We start from the raw sequence: 19,189 nt of genomic DNA on the forward strand, positions 1-19,189 counted from the left end.
CCTTAGAGTGCAATGATAAAATATAAACCCAACCAACCACTAGCATCTAATAAGGCACACTTCTCATTTTATCCATATATAAGAAGAGAAGGACATAGAAAGATGGAGGAAAGATACCGATTATGCAAGAGAGTTTAACCTTGTTGTAGCCAAAGAAGGCCTTTATTTTTTCATAATAGCTTTGGTCTTATTCAAAAATAAAAGTGATAAATAGGACTTGATTATTCTTGATTAGCATGGGGGACTTGATTATACTTGAACATCATGGGGGGACTTGATTATTTCTTGAAATAAGACTTGATTATTCAAGAGTAAAAGTGATAATAGGACTTCATTATTCTTGAGCATCATGGGGGACTTGATTATTTCTTGAAATAAGACTCGATTATTCAAGAGAAAAAGTGATAAATAGGACTTGATTATCCTTGAACATCATGGGGGACTTGATTATTCCTTGAAATAAGAAATAAGAGGAAAAGAGCTATGAAATAAGAAATATTTCATAGCTCTTTTATGGAGGTGGTGGGAGTTAGAGCAGCCTACAATTGCTTGCAAGAAGGGAGACATGAAGCACTCCGATATCATAAGGCTCGTGGACGCTGGCTTTGTCTGCACGTAGAGGTATCTGTTTCCATCGTCTAGACTTAAAGCTGTACAAGCCTGTATACCTTTTGCTTGCTGCAAACACTATAGTGTCATGTGTTGCTAAACAAGACATTTCATCATAGTACAGAGACTTATACTTGTCAGGCATTATAGCAATGCAATCCCATCTGTTGGTGTCCATTTTTGCCTCCCATATCTCCACAGCTTCATATTTCCTGCGCTTTCCCACCATCAGCAGCCTCCCAGAACACTGTAGTAGCATGCCGTACTTCACTATTGTGAAAGGTGGTGGCTCCATTTCAAACAACTTCTGCCACCTCCCAGTTGCATCATTATATCCATTCACCACCAACTTAAATCCATAGTCTTCTTTAGACAAGTCTTCATAATCATCATCCTCAACCTCCCCATTATATAAATCATCATCAAACTCATGGTCTTGCTCACCAATTGTCCCTCTGTGTGGTGGTGGGAGCCACTGAGCACGTTGGAGTATTATCTTTCCATTCCACAAAACACAAGATCTTGGGTGGTTTCGGTGACTTATGGGCCTTAGATTAATGTTGTTAGAGAAGGTGCTTCTATGTATGTGCCATGAATCTGTGAAGGAGCTGTATGTGGCTATGGCCATTGTTTTAGTTCTCATGTTGTCAAGGCCACCAAAGGACAAGAAGAACTGGGTTCTATCTGGGCTTAAGAAAACTCTTGTGAATTCTAGTACAAACTGAGGAACATGCAGGGAAGGAAGGGAGGTCATTTCAGAAGGATAAAGTGGGGGGGAATCAACCATCCACCACTGACATGGGCCATTAGCACACTCAGGAAGATCCTTCCAAGTGTTGTTAATAACGTTCCAAACTCGGATAAGAGAGGTTTGGGCATCATGATCATGCATGAGGAAGCAGAGGAGGCCATGGGAGGAGTGCAGAAGGAGGACTTGGTGTTGGAGAGGGATCTCAAAGGGGGGGTCGACAAAGAAACGTTCTTGTGAGAGAGGGTCATAAAACCTAAGCTGGCCAGTGAAGTAAGAGAGGACGTAGTAGCAAGGGGTTTTACATCGCCTTGTGTGGAGTGCAGCGAAGCGTGGACTCATGATCAGAGCGTTCCATTCTTCGCAAACCAGCCGGAAACGCAGAAGACTACGTACAGGCAGCTTCGAGAGCACCATCTCTTGTACGACAGTTTGGCAGAGATAATACGGTCGCTGCACTGTCACCTTCTGCCCTTCATCATCGTCGTTCTTATCGCCATCGCCACCTTGCTTCCTCTGTGAGCGTGTCCGCTTCCTTGTATCATTCACGCCTGCGTTTTTGTCTCTCGCAATTGCAGGCCTCTCCGTTCTATCCATAGACTTGATTATTAATAACGAGAGCGATGGAGTCCTTGCAGGCTCTCTACGTTTTGATTATGTGCGTGTGCTGGGTGAGGCTTCGCAGGCTCTGATCGTGTGCCTAGCGATGGAGCCGCCCTGATCGCAGGCTCTGTGTGTTTTGATTATGTACGTGCGCTGGGTGAGGCTTCGCAGGCTCTCGGGTGCTTAGCAATGGAGCCCTGATCGCAGGCTCTCTACGTTTTGCTTATGTACGTGCGATGGCCGACGAGGCGTCGGAGGCTCTCGCGTCTAGCGAGCGATGGCGGCCTCGAAGATTCTACGTTTTGATCGCAATCACGCTCCACAAGCTTCTCTCAAACGTTACAACGCTTTAGTAGAAATATGTACCTCGAAGGTTTTCCTCGAAGGCTCCTAATGCCTAAAATCATAGCTTTCCATTCGCTAGTGCTACTGATAATGTGCCTCCATAGCCAGAAAATTCCTAGGGTTGCAGATTTTTTCATAGCTATCAGATACTGAGAGCTACGGTCGGTTCTAGATTTTTCATAGCTATCAGATATTGAGAGCTATGCCGTCACTAATCATGTAAATGGAGATGCATTTTGGCTCATTTATACGATACTGCATGCAAATGAAGGTGACGCTAATCTTGCATAATTGCGCCAACTGGCAAGCCGCCCACTAGATCGCAAGCAAACAAGCGCTCCTTAATTCGTAGGTGAGCCATTTGTTTTCAGCAACATGCGAATAGGGGTCGATTGCGAAAAGGTCTCAACAACAGCATGCGAATAGGTATCAATTGCGCTTAACCGTTTTTCAACAGAATCAAATTCCAATCAAGGTTTTAAAAACCAACACTATTATTACAGGTGGGTTGATTTTCAACGGTTTTGAACATATACAAATCCCCAAAAAGCGTCGATATAAATCCGTGAGTATAAACCTCGAAATGTTCATCAATGTAAACTTCGAAATAATCATCAAAAGTAAACATATTTTTCAACTAGTATTTTGACGCTGACAACGCGACCAATATTGCGACACGTATTTTGACATTGACAATGACGTGCTTTGCGACCAATATGATGCTTATTTTGATGTGACCAATATGATGCTTATTTTGATGTTTATATCGACGGATGTAGGTTCAATTTTATATATATATATAATGGTACACCCAGGTGCAATCCAGCAGTTGGGTATACCTGTATACCACTATTACAAATTACATCCATGTTCTCTACTAAAAAGTCATGATATTGTAATTTCTATTAAGTAACAAAAGTTACATGGCTCATAATGGAGCCGATAAAAAAGAGGCATAGAGCCGACAAAAAGTACGCCATTGAGGCCCGACTCCTATACATAGCTCCTAAAATCATCAGCGTTATCCTTAAGGTTTGGCAATGGTCCCTACAAAAGAGTATTCAAGGGGCAAAAACTTAGAAATGACAAGTGAGGAAAAAACTAATTGATGGATGAAAAATATAATGGTTTATTATATTCACATTCATCCAATTCACGTTCTGGCCTTCTCGCTCAAGTTGCTCGAGGAGAGCATACATGCAATAGAACGTACCTTTCCTCCACATCACTTGCAGTACAACCGACCATTCACAGCTGGAAACATGAAGCATGAGTACTTATTAAAAAAAATGAAATTATGCCCATTATACTAAAAAAGTGAGTGATATGTACAAAGTAGGTGTGGAAAGCATCCCAGCCATTGCTTCCAAGATGAGAGCTCCCTATTCTCTCCATTCGCTTCGCTGCGACCTCCTCCTGCTGCTTATACCTTTGGGGATTTGCACGGTGCTTTCTACACTCCTCTTCCCAAATCTCTTGTGAGCAATTCCAAGGCTTTTATCCCCCTGACTTTACCTTGCATATGATGTCATTTTGCGCCAGTGCTTCATCACATTCACCATGTGATCTTTTATATGCATGTAGGATGGATCTCTTCACTACCTGGTGATGGCATAAACTCACTTTTGATTTGATTCATGACTTGTTCCTTCTTGGCCGTATCAAGTTTATGCCATGTAGTCATGTAGTCTCGTGAGCAAAGGCTACATGGCATAACTCGTGGATTCAAGACTTCATCTCGTTGCCAACGTCATCTAAGACCGCATTTCAATCCACTACTTGATAGTGGGAACGAGACGGATAGGGGGTAAAGGGATTTGTGTCGAAGTGGTGGGATGAGCGTGAGCGCAGTGTCCCGTCACAACTGGCAATGGGTGGACGCTCGTGGCACTGAGGAGAAGAACCGTCTTTGGAGTCACCACCACGGAAATAACCCGTCGAACGATCTTGTCTACAACGACTGGAAGTATACGAGCGAGCCATGGGCGGGGTTTGTGTGATGTATCGTGGAGTTTCCAAGGGCGTGGCCTGGGTAGTGGTGGGCTATGTGATGATTGTGCAGAAGCGCTAGCATCTCCTCCAAAGTAGGCTTGCACCATAGCCCTTTTCTCGGGGCTCATCTACGACATAAAATGGTGAAATTTCTCTAGGGACATTGCCTATGGTGTAGACAAGGTGGAGAGAGTGGGGCTATATGCAGGTGTGTCGCCGGGTGTACGATCCATAATCTACACAAACAAACAAAGCATATTAGCTACTTTTGAAGCTCTATGAATCAAAAGCATTAAAGCTTAAACAAAAAAGGCAACATATGATATTAGAATATTGTTAAGACCATCTACAATATTACTTAGACAACCAGGGTGGACAGTGCCCCTTTTGGATGATAGCTTCTGAGGACTTTCCACACGCTCCCCACAATTAAAGCCAAAGGTAGCTTATCTTTTACAAGAGAAGGATAGAGAAAATATCGAGGACTCCCCCTCCACTATAACCACCTACTCGCAGATAATCACTCCTAACTTGACTTAAACAACATTCTACATGGCCTACAATAATGCCCCATATCTCTATGCATAAGCCTAAACCCTAAATCTAGCATGAGGTTGCAATAAACATGAGATTTCATGAATAAGAGAGCTTACCTTGACAATGTCAAGCCAAAAAGAGGACAACAACACAAGAATGCTCTAGTGTAGACGAATGCTTAAAGCTTAAACAAATGAGGCAGCATGTGATATTAGAACATTGTTGAGACCTTGTACAATACTGCTTAGATAAGCAGGGTGGACAATGCCCCTTTTGGATGATAGCTTCTGAGGACTTTTCACACGCTTCTCACTATTGAAGCCAAAGGCAGCTTCTCTTTTACAAGAGAAGGATAATGAAAAGATCGAGGGCTCCCCTTCCACTATAACCACCTACTCGCGGCGGATAACCACTTCTAACTTGACTTAAACAATATTCTACATGTCCTACAATAATGCCCCATATCTCTATGTATAAGCCTAAGCCCTAAACCCGGCATAAGGTTGCAAATAAAATGATGCTTCATGAATAAGAGAGCTTGCCTCGACAATGTCAAGCCAAAGGAGAGGACAAAAATGCAAGACTTACAAAACATAACATGAGAAAAAGTAATTAGTTGTATAAGCCTAAATCCCAAGCCTATTGCATAAACCCTAAACCCTAAGCTTATGCATAAGGGCTTATCCATAAGCCTATGCATAACGGCTTATCTCCATAAGCCTATGCAATAGGCTTATGCATAAGCCTATTGCATAAGGGCTTATGCATAAGCCTATTGCATAAGGGCTTATGCATAAGCAGAATCTATGAGGCCTTATGCATAAGCCTAAACCCTAAGCCTATTGCATAAACCCTAAACCATAAGGGCTAATGCATAAGGCTAATCCATAAGGGCTAATGCATAAGGGCTTATCCATAAGCCTATACATAAGGCTTATCCATAAGCCTATACATAAGGCTTATGCATAAGCCTATGTGTATAAAGGCTATGCATAAGGGCTTATGCATAAGCCTAAACCCTAAGTCTATTTCATAAACCCTAAACCATAAGGGCTTATGCATAAGGGCTAATGCATAAATCTAATGCATAAGGGCTTATCCCTAAGCCTATTGCATAGACCCTAAACCATAAGGACTAATGCATAAGGTTAATGCATAAGGGCTTATCCATAAGCCTATGTGTATAAAGGCTATGCATAAGGGCTTATGCATAAGGGCTAATGCATAAATCTAATGCATAAGGGCTTATCCCTAAGCCTATTGCATAGACCCTAAACCATAAGGGCTAATGCATAAGGTTAATGCATAAGGGCTTATCCATAAGCCTATGTGCATAAGGGCTTATGCATAAGCCTAAACCCTAAGCCTATTGTAAAAACCCTAAACCATAAGGTCTCATGCAAGACCATAAGGGCTTATGTAATCTCTATGCATGCTCTATGCATAAGCTTCATGCAAGCTTGCATGAGAAGTCTATACATAGAGCTTGCAAGAAGCCTATGCAAGCTTTATGCATGAGCTTCTTACATAATCTTTATACAAGGAAAGAAGCCTATATAGCATGCATTATCTACCCACCTCCCCATCTTAGGGCCTCTTATATACAAGTTAAAAAAAAAGAAAAAAAACAACAAAAGCAGCAAGGGTTTACGGTCCATGCCTGGAAGTGAAGAGATTATGTAAAGATAGGCAAACTTGTGAATACATACAACACAAGCAAAGCAACAAGCAAATCATACCATTAATAGAGCTTGGAAGGTAAAGGAAACAAGAAATATCTTTGCATAAACTTGAAGCTCTATGCATAAACTTGAAGCTCTATGCATAAGCTTCAATCTCTTTGCCTAATCTTAAGCTTATGCATAATCCTTAAGCTAGATGCATGCATGCTTAAACCTAAGCTAATCTTAAACCCCAGCACCCAAGGGTGCAATTATCAAAAGCAAAGCAAATGAACAAACAAAAAAAAAGAGAAAGGTGAAGGGCTACCTTGAATCTCAGCAAATCAAAAGCTGCAAAACAAACATACAATTAGAGAAGTTGCATATTAGAGATGTCATGGATCTAATTTTCTAGGAAGATAGAATTTAAAAGAAACTTGCAAAAATTGATTTAATTAAAATACTCATCAATTATCTCATGCTAAACACTTTTAAAAATTGAATACCGATTGAATAAACTAAACAAAAATTAAATTTGCAACAAGAGTTAAGGATAGAAAATACCACACAAGACAAGATTGGGTGAATCTCCCCCCTCAAGTGTGTAGCTCTACTTCCACGACTTGGGAATCACCCCTCCACACAAACCAACTGAAACAAACAGTGGAGGCCCACATGTATGCCATATACGGGCATCCATACAGTTGCGTAAATGCATGAGAGGATGGCTTCATGATTGATGTGGAAGAATAGATCTACACATAATGCATATGCCAATCAAATGAATGTATGTGAGACGAGTCTAAGCATCCCATACCACATAGATGCATTGCACTAACACAGATAGGATGGTAGAAGATAGAAGACATACCACCAGATTGATTTCATACATCACTTCCTTCACAGAATAGAAGTTTGACTTTAAAAAAAATTATTTAAGTTACTGTATTTCAACTAATATTAATGTTGAATATATGGTTTATTAATTAGGTTTTTAGGTTATAAAAATATTATAGAAATACTTATGAAAAAGTTTTATAAACGGAAGTGAATATATACATACCTCCATCGTTATGATGTTATTGAATTTTATCTATCAACAACAATAGTAACACTTGAAAGAGATGTGAATTCATTATTGTTTCTATGGATATGGTATATAAAGTCATTAAACATAATTTCATGAGAAACTTAACATCATAGGAATAAAAGATAAATTGATTATGGGTATAAAGATAAAGGAATACCCACCCTGAGAAGAAAAGTTATTTGACATCAAAAATGAAATTTGATATAAATAACAAGAAAATGAATACAAGAAGTTGGACAATATTTACATTCTTCTAATAATGCGGGTGTGGTAGAGTACAATCATTTTCTCAGGAGGTAATTTGGTTCTAAGGTAATGGAGTCGATTCATAAACTCTTCATCAGATATCCATGAATCATCTTCTATACTATATCCACAAATGATGTTAATCTACTCCAGAAGGTGATAAAAACGTATATTTGGAGTAAAAACTGCAATGTTGCCAATGGGTATGAAAACAAAACACTCTTCATGATCATGCGTCCAAATATTTGACCATTCGTTCTATTGTCAGTTTTTGAATATCCGTTAGCAAATGTTGAAATATAGCACAATTCCATTCAGAGAAATACGCTAAATTATGCCATGAGTCGTAAGAGCTCCAAAGGTGGGTGAGGATCATGAGCTGATGGTAGAGTCATAATGCTATAAACATAAAAAATTTGGCATGAGAACTTCTTCAGTTTGGTCTCTCTTGGAGAGTTTTTGAGGGTTGAATACAAGTTTCTAATATTGAATATAGACATAAATGCAATGGGTAACACTACAAGGGATCGGTCTCATACCCGCGCTCCTAGCCGCTAAAAATGACTTGTGGAAAAAAAGTAACGGGCCCGTGTATCAGCGCGTGTATCATCGCGGCCAGAGACATGCGTGTAAAAGCGCGTGTATAGAAATAGTCAGATGCTCTGATACACGGGCGTATACATGCATTTTGTCAGTTTAGCTGCGTTAGATGCGCTGATAGGAGGGTGTATACACGTGTTTTGTTAGTTTAGCTGTGCTTATACACGCACATTTCACAGAGTATCCACGTATATACACGTGACTTTTCCATAGTTGACGCGTCTATACACGCGCATTTCACAGAGTATCCGCGTATATACACGTGACTTTTTGCAGAGTTGACGCGTTTATACACACGAACAGAGAGCAAAAAAAAAAACCCAAAGAGTGCTATTTGGTATCTGAATGCTGTTCCAGCATTCCAGCACCCAATAACACTCTCTGGATTTTTTTTGGGTGCATTGCACCATCCACCACCACCCCACGAGGAAGATTTAAGACAAGAACGACATGAATGCATACATTGTCAATACACAATTCAAGACAGACATGAATGCAATACTATCAATTCACGATTCAATATTACTATCAAAATTTTATGTGTACACGTATATACAAAATTTTATGTGTACACGATTCAATATTACTATCAAAATTTTATGTGTATATGCAAGGGAGTCCATATGTCAAAGTAGCCCATGGCTTCAGTTACAAAAATATATATACAACCACATCCTCAATATGGAATGTGATACTATAAGTCTGAGTACTACTCAGACCCAGATGATGACTCGCTGCTCCCTCCATGATCAGATGCTCACATCGGTCGGAATGTCCGATGAGTAGTGCTCACGTCCACCCTCTGCAGTGGCGGCGGCGGCAGGTGCAGCAGTAGAGCAGCTTGTGCCTGTTCAAGTAATATATAGTATATAAGTATATATATATATGTAATTCAATAAACCAAAATCATTCGTTTAGAGTTTTCAAGTACCTGTCGACCGTATGGTCTCATGGCCATCTCAAACTGCACGTCCGTAATACGTCCCTTGGCTCTGAAGAGGGCCCACCTGTCACGTTTGCTATGCCAGCGAGCATACCTAGTATCGTGGGCTGTGGGCTTCCTCCCCGTAACCCTCGCTGTATCATAATCAACACAATTTGTAAGATTAAAACAATCATAGAATCAATGAATTAAGTAAACAATCAAATAAAGTGGCAAGATACTTACGAACTCTGCCTCCCATGACTCGACGCCGCCAGATCCGAAATGCGAAGATCCAATGGTCTCCATCTGGATTCGTCGTGCCTCCACATGCTACCTGCTCTTCACGCAACCCTCTGCTCGTTTCTTTGTCTCCTTCCACTCGCGTTTGTGCGCGTAGTGGCAGGTTTCTCGGCAGGATAGCCACCCGCCCCGCCGCAGCTACATTTAGCCCATCATCGTACGCGAGTTTCTTAAGATGAGATCTTTTATTACTTAAGATCTCCCTTATTCACGTCCTTCCCCATACATCCGAGAATGTCGCATGTGGGGGGTTGGGATATCGACTATGTATAGCATCTATCACCTCCCCAACTAATCGGCTATTTTGATCTTTAAATCTAATAAAACAATTTCTATACAAGTTTGATACTACCCCACGCATATACTCCATTACCTCTCCCCCTCGCATCCATCACTATCCCGCCCCTATTCGTCACATCATAGCAGATCACTCCCTCCACCTCTCTCACCTCCTCCTCATCCTCACTGTCTCCTCTAACTCTTCTCCCTCTATCTCCTCTCTCACCGTGTGCCCTACTACCTCCCCCACCAAAGCACCCGCCGCATCCTCCACTCCCACTCTTCCTACAGCGGCGTTTGCTCTCCTCTAACTGTGGGTGGAGTCACGACTGGGAGATTGTCTATGTGACTATGACTGTGAGGGAGTACGTGATGGTGGCTGTGAGCCCTGACGTGACGGTGCCTGGGAGGGTGTGCGTGAGTGTGTCTGGGACGGGGTATGTCTCCTCGGTGGGTGTGGAAGAGGAGAAGCTGCATGCCATCTCATCGGACTCGCAGGCATAGACAGCAGTGGAGTGACATGGATACTCGGGGGTGGGGTATAGATACCAAGCAATCCAGGAGGGGGATGGGCATACATGTACTATGTAAGCTCAACTAGACCAGGATGGCGCCCAAAATGATTTAGCATCTCCATCATCCAAGTGCCGTATGCAAATGGATCGGATGAAGAACCTGGATCCATAAAGAATCTGCAAAAATAAAAGTATATACATGATTGCATCAAAGCACAAATGCAAGCTAGCACATATGATTTTGTGAAGGCAAGCCATATGCAGATGGGATCATCTCTCTGAAGAACCTGGATCGCAAGCATGGGTGAAACACAGTCGTGTGTATACACCCATCCAGAAACGCGTGTATATGCACGTGAACGTCTGTGCAAACGCGTTCCTACACGCGGCCTACGAAAAAAAAATTTTGAAAGCGACCAACCTCCGACAAATCGTCCTTATAAAAGAAGCCCACTGTCACAATCGTTCACAAAAGTACTACCAAAGAAGAAGAAGGACGGAGACAAACTCATAAAGGAAAGAGACAATAGCATAAACAAATGGAAGGAAAGAGACAGGACAAAAGACAAACTGACTCACCTCTGAAAAAGTGAGTCTTCGTTTTGGCTGGTTTCCTTCACCCATGTGTGCTCCTTGTCTGCTCCTTGCACTCAGGTTTAGTGCTCTGTTGGAAGAGGCGGCGACGAATGAGGGCAAATCTTGGTTTGAAAATGTTTATTTGGAGAAGGCGGGTTATTTTAGGTATAGATAGGTCGTCGCGTGTAACAGCGCGTGTATTTTCACGTTTATAATAAATCGGCCGTGTTTATACACGCGATTTTTAGGATTTAACCACGTTTATACGTGATTTTCAAGAAGTAGCCGCACTTATACATGCGATTTTCAGGATGTAGACGCGCTAATACATGCAATTTTAAGGATATAGATGCGCTGTTACACGCGATTTATAGAAATTTTTATACTTTCATTAAAAACTGATTATGATTTTGTGTTTGCTCTTTTGTACATAGGATGTCATCAACCTCCTCAAGCAGTTCTGGTGAGGATGAGACAATGCATCATCGTAATCGCGATGTGTGGTTGGGACAAAGGTGTTGGATATGATAACTAAGCTATGAAGATTGATCAAAACATACTCAAGGTGGATCAAAGATTGTGCAAGACATCATGAATATGAGGGACAAAAATTGGTATATGCAGTGATTAGACATGAACCAAACTTACATAATATCTTGATCACGACTTGTACCTTATTTAGAGACTCCTCTACCCTATTTTTAGTTGCATGAGTTGCATGAACAATATGCACCAACCATTTGTAGGCTTTACACACCAACCACTGACCACTAGCCTATCAACCACATATTAAATTGGACTAAGGAGTTAGGATTACATTTATCCAACAATCCCCCCCTTAAGACCAACTTCTTACAAAACATGAATCAAGTCTAACAAACCTCCTTGACACAATGAGTAAGAGTCCCCCCTTAATAACAACATAGGGTAGTGTACTCTCCTCTATAACTCGTCAAGTTGGAACAACATAAGTCTTGACTCAACCACATACATGACATAATCTAAAAAGCATACTCCTCATCTACATCTTTTATACTGAGACTAGAACAAAGATTTGTTTCTTCTTGTTGGTTGACTTCTTCAACCACATGTGCCTTTGCTTGCTTTTGATCTTTTTGGTAGCACTTTGAGGATGGATGATTCGTCTTTCCACAAATTATACTCACAAGGATGTTTGGAGAAACAATCCTTAGTAAGATGATTTGTACGACCACAAATAGTACACTTCTTCTTTGCCGATGTCGTAGTAACAGTATATGCATAAGGATCTATCACATCCTTTGTAATCTTCTTGTCTTCTTCCTGCAAAGAATTTATGATACTTTCCAAAGAAGGGACTGGCTCCTTCTCTTTAAGTACCGTCACAATTTGTCTAAAGCTTGAAGGTAAGCTTTTAAGCAGGATAGCAATAGCATCTTCTTCAAGAACAAGAGATTTAACATAAACCAACTGTGTCATTAAGCTCTTCAACCTGTTAATCAAAGCTGCTAAATTTTCATTACTCTCCATGGTTAGATCAAAGAGTTGCATCTTCAAACTGATCTTGGAATGCTTTGCCTTTGCACCAAAAGTACGTTCTAATAATTCCCAAGCTTCCATAGCTGACTCAATATCATCAATATAATGAAAAAAATCATCTTCTAAAGCAGTAATGATAATACCAAGTGCTTGTTCATCTTTTACTTGAAGTGCAGCCATTGTAGCTCTTGTAACTGCAGCAGAAATACTAGCTTCATCTTCAGTAAGTGGCTTGACCGTACTCCACAAATTTTTTTCATGAGGTAGCCCTTCACCTTGATTTGCCAAGTATGGAACCCAGTTCCGTTGAATTTGTCGAGGAATTTGGAACTCATGATGATGAAATATGATGATTAATGTTGAGAACTTGCTCACATAGATGATTTAAGCCCAAATAACAAAAATATCATCAATATAAATCAAAATAGGTATCACCATGTTGGAGGAGCAAAAATTACAGAAAAGGGGCGATTGGAAATTAGCTCCGTACAGCAGCTACAGTGCACTAAATATCACAAGATTTGATACGTTGAATCTTCACTTGATGGACTTACATCACCTCAAAGGAATTGGCTCAATTCGAAGCGAAGATGGCGAATTGATTCAATGAACAAAAAAACGGATGTCTGGCTAACGATGACAAATTCGTGCTGCTGCATTGAAATTGGGCGTTGATCTTTGAATTCGTGGGAGTAAAGCTAAGAGCCTATATCAAAATCTTGGGGTATGATAAACTCAAGTGCACACATGGAATCAAACTACAGCATGTGGTTGAAACTGAGAAAAATTGGCTATGGTGATTAAGAAATTGATTAAGATTTTTGCTAATCAACTAAACCTAATTGAGTCAAGCTCTGATACCAAATGTTGGATATGATAACTAAGCTATGAAGATTGATCAAAACATACTCAAGGTGGATCAAAGATTGTACAAGACATCATGAATATGAGGGACAAAAATTGGTATATGCAGAAAATTGATATGAGATTAACACAAGAAGACACTAATTGTGATTAGACATGAACCAAACTTACATAATACCTTGATCACGACTCGTACCTTATTTAGAGACTCCTCTACCCTATTTTTAGTTGCATGAGTTGCATGAACAACATGCACCAACCATTTGTAGGCTTTACACACCAACCACCACTGACCACTAGCCTATCAACCACATATTAAATTGGACTAAGGAGTTGGGATTACATTTATCCAACAAAAGGACCAAGTGTATGTGTAATCAAAGTCAAGGATGCATTGTAGGAGCACGTCGAATTACCTTGAATCACATCTCCATGTATGGAGAATGGAATCAAACAGGTTTAGAGGTGAGTAGATGTAAATTGATAGTATTCAAATGACTCATGGTATCCAAATTAAATTAATGGAGTTGTAATATATATACTCTAATTAAAGCAAGATGCAGTACCACACCCTAACATGGTGCCCTACGCACGGCGAGAGCATGCAAAGCATCGACGAGATAATGCTCGAGCTTCGGGATCTATTGTCAGAGATGAGTGGGAAAGGGATGACAATAGCCCTGCACCCCACGAAGTTGTAGAAGAGGAAGTGTTTGATGATATGGTGCGGTATCTTTTTAGGGATGATTCCAAAGGTATGGACGATGATGATATGCTCTGATTTTATATTCACGTGATCACAAAAATTTTTTTGTTAATAACATGTGTGAACATGTTATTAACATGTTCACATGTTAACATGTTCTCAAAAAAGCCGGTGGCAAGCGACCTGGTAACCGGGAAAAATCCCGCCGGGCTTTTGCTATACCCGGCGGGCCCGCCGAGATAAATCAAAGCCCGACGGGTCCCTGCAGGGTCGCCATATAGCCCGGCGGGGTACAATTTTCTATATATATGGGCCCGGGGGACCCTTTGGGATTTCATTGCTGACAGCATACACAGGTAATAAAAACTTGTGTGTGTGTGTGTGTGTATGTGGGTGTGTTCGTGCCGGAAGCCGCCCACTGTCGCAATGCGCGGCAGGATGTGGGTGGTCCGCCACACGAGGGATGTGTGTGTGGGTGAGTTCGTGCGGGCAGCCGCCCATTGTCGCAATGCGCGGCAGGATTTGGGTGGCCCGCCACACGACTGGTGTGTGTGTAAGGCCATTCTTCGGAATGGTGCTTACCCTGGGGCACTTAGTCGGTAACGCGGCTAGTCTGTGTCCTATGGTAAGTATGACACGCCGTAGCGGTACTAGTCGGTAACGCGGCAAGCATAGTATCGTTATGGTGATGTCACCTTCCCTTCCCTTCCCTTTGTCAAATGCGGACATATGGTCGGTAACGCGGCCAGTGTATATTCGTATCCTATTGGTATTCCCATAGAATCGGGCGGCATTTTGTCGTTAACACGGCAAGTTGGTGTCGTCCGCTAGTGCATAAAATGTTTTTTGCATATTGCGGCATTTGATCGTTAACGCGGTCGAAAAAGTGTCGTAAATTTGCTTGCGTATTTCGGCATATGATCGTTAACGCGGTCGAATAAATGTCGTAAATTTGTTTGATTTGACTTGTATTGTTTTTATTGTGTTTGATCCATGCGATACTTGGTTGCTAACGTGGCATTAGTATTTCATGGATCAAAGTTTACATCATATTGTCTAAACGTTTTATTTTATAATATCGTGATTCGTAACTCGAAAAATATGAATCTCTCTCTTCTTACCCCCCTCTCTCTCTCATGATACACTTCACAACTCTTTCTCTATCTCTCTCATGATTCACTTCACAACACGATAGATGTGTAGATAATGATTTTTTTTATTTCTCTTAAAATATACATAATTCTTAATAATTTCTTTTTTCTCCCTCTATTTACTTAAAAATTAAAACAATACATTATTTTTCTCTTTAGGAACTCACAAAAACATTAAAAATGTCATTTAATGTTTCTTCTCTCTATCTGTCACAACTCTCTCTTCCTCTCCTCTCTCTCTCTCTCTCTCTCATGATACACTTCACAATTCTCTCTCTCTCTCTCTTGCAATGATACACTTCACAACTCTTTCTCTCTCTCTCTCATGATACACTTCACATCTCTCTCTATCATGATAGGTATGTAGATGAGGAGTGCTTTAGGATTACAAAACATTATTTTTCTCTCTTTAGGAACTCACAAAACTATAAAAAATATCATTTAATTTTTCCTCTCTCTATCTGTCACACCTCTCTCTCTTCCTCCCCCTCTCTCTCTCTCTCTCACATTCGATAATGTATACACTTCGTAAGTAATAATGCGCTTGTTGCGGTTGTCTCACGTTCGATAATGTATTGCATGATGTTGAGTTCAGTAATGTTGTTTGATATATTCTATTTTTGTTTGATCATTGATAAGTAATGATACACTTATTGCTGTTTTCTCACGTTTGATGATGTATTGGATGATGTTGAGTTCATTAAAATTATTTGATATTCCGTTTTTGTATGAACATTGACGATATTGATATACTTGTTGCTGTTCTCTCACGTTTGCTTGATGTTTATTTCAGTAATGTTTGATATTCTGTTTTTTTGTGTTTAGTGATATTTGCTAGATTTACGAAGACGATCAACATGCTTTCTCCCGAAGAGCGCAAAATCGTTCTACGAGCAATTCGCATTGAAGCGGTCATCACAGTATCACAATGTACTGATGATGTCGTCAAAAAGATCAATGAGTCTGAGATACTCATGCGAGATCTCATAGACCAAATATGGAAAAATGCACAGCGTCGGCTTCAAAGCGGAGGCAACGCTGAGCTGCTAAATAGACAGAAGATAGCAGATTTCAACCATCAGCACATAACACGAACCATTTTGGGGAGCATGCATGTAGCATGCAGTGATCTTAGAGATGCTGCCCCACCTGAAGCCAATATGCAACGTCTACAGTTATGGGACGTTGTATGGAGCGAGAAAAGAGCCAAGAGCAAGCGCATGAAGGCGTTGGATGCAGAGTCCCTCCCCAAAAGAGTGTACATTGCCCAGGACGTCGCTGCAACGTCCAGTCAGGCAGATGCAAGTGGTACAGGTGTCATTAATCGTACCATCTACAATTCTATGTGCACACATCTTATTGGCATCCCGCACGAAGCTCTTCACGAAGGACGAACAATAGGCTCCGGTGTTTTTGGAACAGTAAAAGAGTATGCAATTAAAGGTATATCATTTTTATCGAAGCACATCACTTTTTGCGGAAAGCACTACAAAGGAGAAGGCAGCGCAAAGTTCGAGAGCTTCCAGGCAGAGCAGGGTATGCAAGTGCTACATCCATCGATTGTCCTATGCATTGCCTTTACAAAAGAGGCTCCTTGGATCACAATTTTCCCGTACTATAATGGCGGCGCTCTTGGTGATACTCTTCTAAAGGTTCCCTTCAGATTCAGTGAGTTCACCAGAGCAATTTTTCGTTTGGATCGAGGATGGAGACAACCCCCGCCTGATAATATCCCTTTAAGTCATCTAGAACTTTCAAAAATAAAAGAGGTAGTAATAAACATGCCACATATTATGCATGCCCTGGTGGAAGGTCTAGCGGCAGCACATATGGCAGGTATTGTACATACCGACCTACATCCTTTCAATGTAGTGTTGGATTATACAAAAGAGCTAAAGCCACGCATAGGTATTATCGATTGGGGGTTGCTGCTGAGAGCGCCCAAAAAACGGGTGTCTCTCAATTTTGTTTTTGAAGCAGACAAGAACCCCGAGAAGGTGGCACAGGCAGTCTCCTACGCAGACAGAGAGCGAAATAAACGGCCGTGGATAGCCCCAGAGCTTTATGATCCATTTTTGGCAGATGCATACACTCCTGCATCTGATGTTTTTGCCTTGGGATATTTATTACAAACTTTATATGACTTTTGGCAGAAAGTGCAAGAGTTGTGGATGGATAATAGTTCCCATGACAAAGTTACCATGGATACTATTATTCATAGAGTCAAAAATTGAATGTTTCTGCCTAATCGCAATGAGCGAAAATCAATTTTGCAAGTAGTTGAATTTTTTAGATCACTAAATACTGACCCTACGAGGGCACAACGTCCTCTTGTAGAGCTATCGGTGGCATTCACCCCAACTTTGTAATGATACAGTATCAAGAGATTAAGTTTCAGGAATGGCATTTTGTTTCTCTCTTCAAAATTTGATGTGTCCAATGTTTCAAAATTTTGTTTCTCTCTTCATTGAGTCTTTGCAACATCTCTCTCCTCTTGTGGTGTTTAAGTTTATGTTTTCTCTTCAAAATTTGATGTGCGAGTATTGTTTGAAGTGTTTTTGGAGTCAAGTGGATATTTCTCATCGAGTCTTTGCAATACATATCTCCTCTCGTGGTGTTTGACTTCAAGATTTTGAGAGTAATGGTCAATTTATCTTACGTTGATCTTTACAGTTCATTAAAATCCTAAAGTCATTTACGTTCATGCAGATATGGAGCAGGCGCAAGCGAACGAGCATCAGGAGTTAGCCAAGAAGGCATACGAGCGAATGAAGGCCCTTGCACATGGCCTGACAGCCCGCGAAGCTACAAGAACAGCATGCAAGTTATCGAAATGGACAAATCCAACTTATGCCCAATGGTGGAAAGACATAAACAAACGCGCAACCACAGAGATGATAAAGGAAATATGGCCATGTCCAGATGGCGAGATTAAGAAGGGAAGATGGAAGATTTCTCGTTGCACTCACAATGATATCAAAACTAATGCCGAGCGCATTTTCTTGGAGGTGTACGGTCGTCCTCTCCATAACGCCGACGCTCCACTCTATTTTGCTAAAATGCTATATGCTCACTTTATCCTAGAAACTCCAGTGGACTTCGCCTCCAGAGAGGCCTCTGTCAACACCCACGACATACGTGAAGAGACAGTGACATTCACAAGAGAAGAACTTGCTCTCATGGTGGAGGGCACTGGACTGGAGTTAAACCAGGTCAAAGAAAGCTTAGGGGCACAGCTAGCAGAGAAGGAGAAAGAAGCTGACCGATTAACTCAAGCGTCAACTCCTCCCCCGGCCAATAGAGGGATTCAAGAGCAGCTAACAAAGATCAGCCAAGATGTGCAGAGCATCTCCTCACGTATTGCTCCTGTGCGCCAAGGAAACCACATCTCTCATTTTTTGATACATCCTGATCTTGTGGGAGTTTCTGCTGAGGCTACAAGTTCCTCCACCCCCCAATGTCCTGTATGTTACAAAGTATTCGATGGGTGGAGCGGCCAGTATATACTACCATGTGGACACTATTACCACTTAATATGTTTAGTGAGACAAATGCAAAATACTTCCACATGTGCATTGTGCAATGTCCCAATAAATCAAGGTATTTATACAGTGTTCGGCATGGCTAGCGAATATAAACCACCAAGACCTTTAGATGCACTCCTAGTGCAATTCGCAATTTATTTCAAGATGAGAGCTAAGAAAAACAAATTCTACTTTTGTATTGATAATTTCTCCAAATATGATCATTTGTACAAGTACTTTTTATTAAATTAATGAAGTGACTTCTTCCTCTATGTCAGTATCTTGCTCCAAAATTCTTTCACCGTTTACTCTCTCGTCTGCTAAATTAAGCTCATCTAAGTCAATGTCTAAATTGTCTTCTATCTCAAGGGTGGTGCACAACGTACGTCCAACATCAAAG

The 19,189-nt window shown here is 41.0% G+C and overlaps 1 protein-coding gene across 1 annotated transcript; it reads right to left on the reverse strand.

Annotated features, from left to right (window-relative positions):
* Positions 1 to 441: 441 nt before the first annotated feature.
* On the reverse strand, positions 442 to 2,232 carry LOC147624406 (uncharacterized). The gene has a single exon (XM_086819954.1). It carries the CDS (start codon positions 1,952 to 1,954, stop codon positions 530 to 532), a length of 1,425 nt encoding a protein of 474 aa, XP_086676080.1. The 5' UTR covers positions 1,955 to 2,232; the 3' UTR covers positions 442 to 529.
* Between the last annotated feature and the right edge of the window lie 16,957 nt (positions 2,233 to 19,189).

This window comes from Cibotium barometz, chromosome 25 (genome assembly GCF_041138505.1).
Source record: "Cibotium barometz isolate CiBa-2024 chromosome 25, ASM4113850v1, whole genome shotgun sequence".
Classification (NCBI taxonomy): Eukaryota; Viridiplantae; Streptophyta; class Polypodiopsida; order Cyatheales; family Cibotiaceae; genus Cibotium; species Cibotium barometz.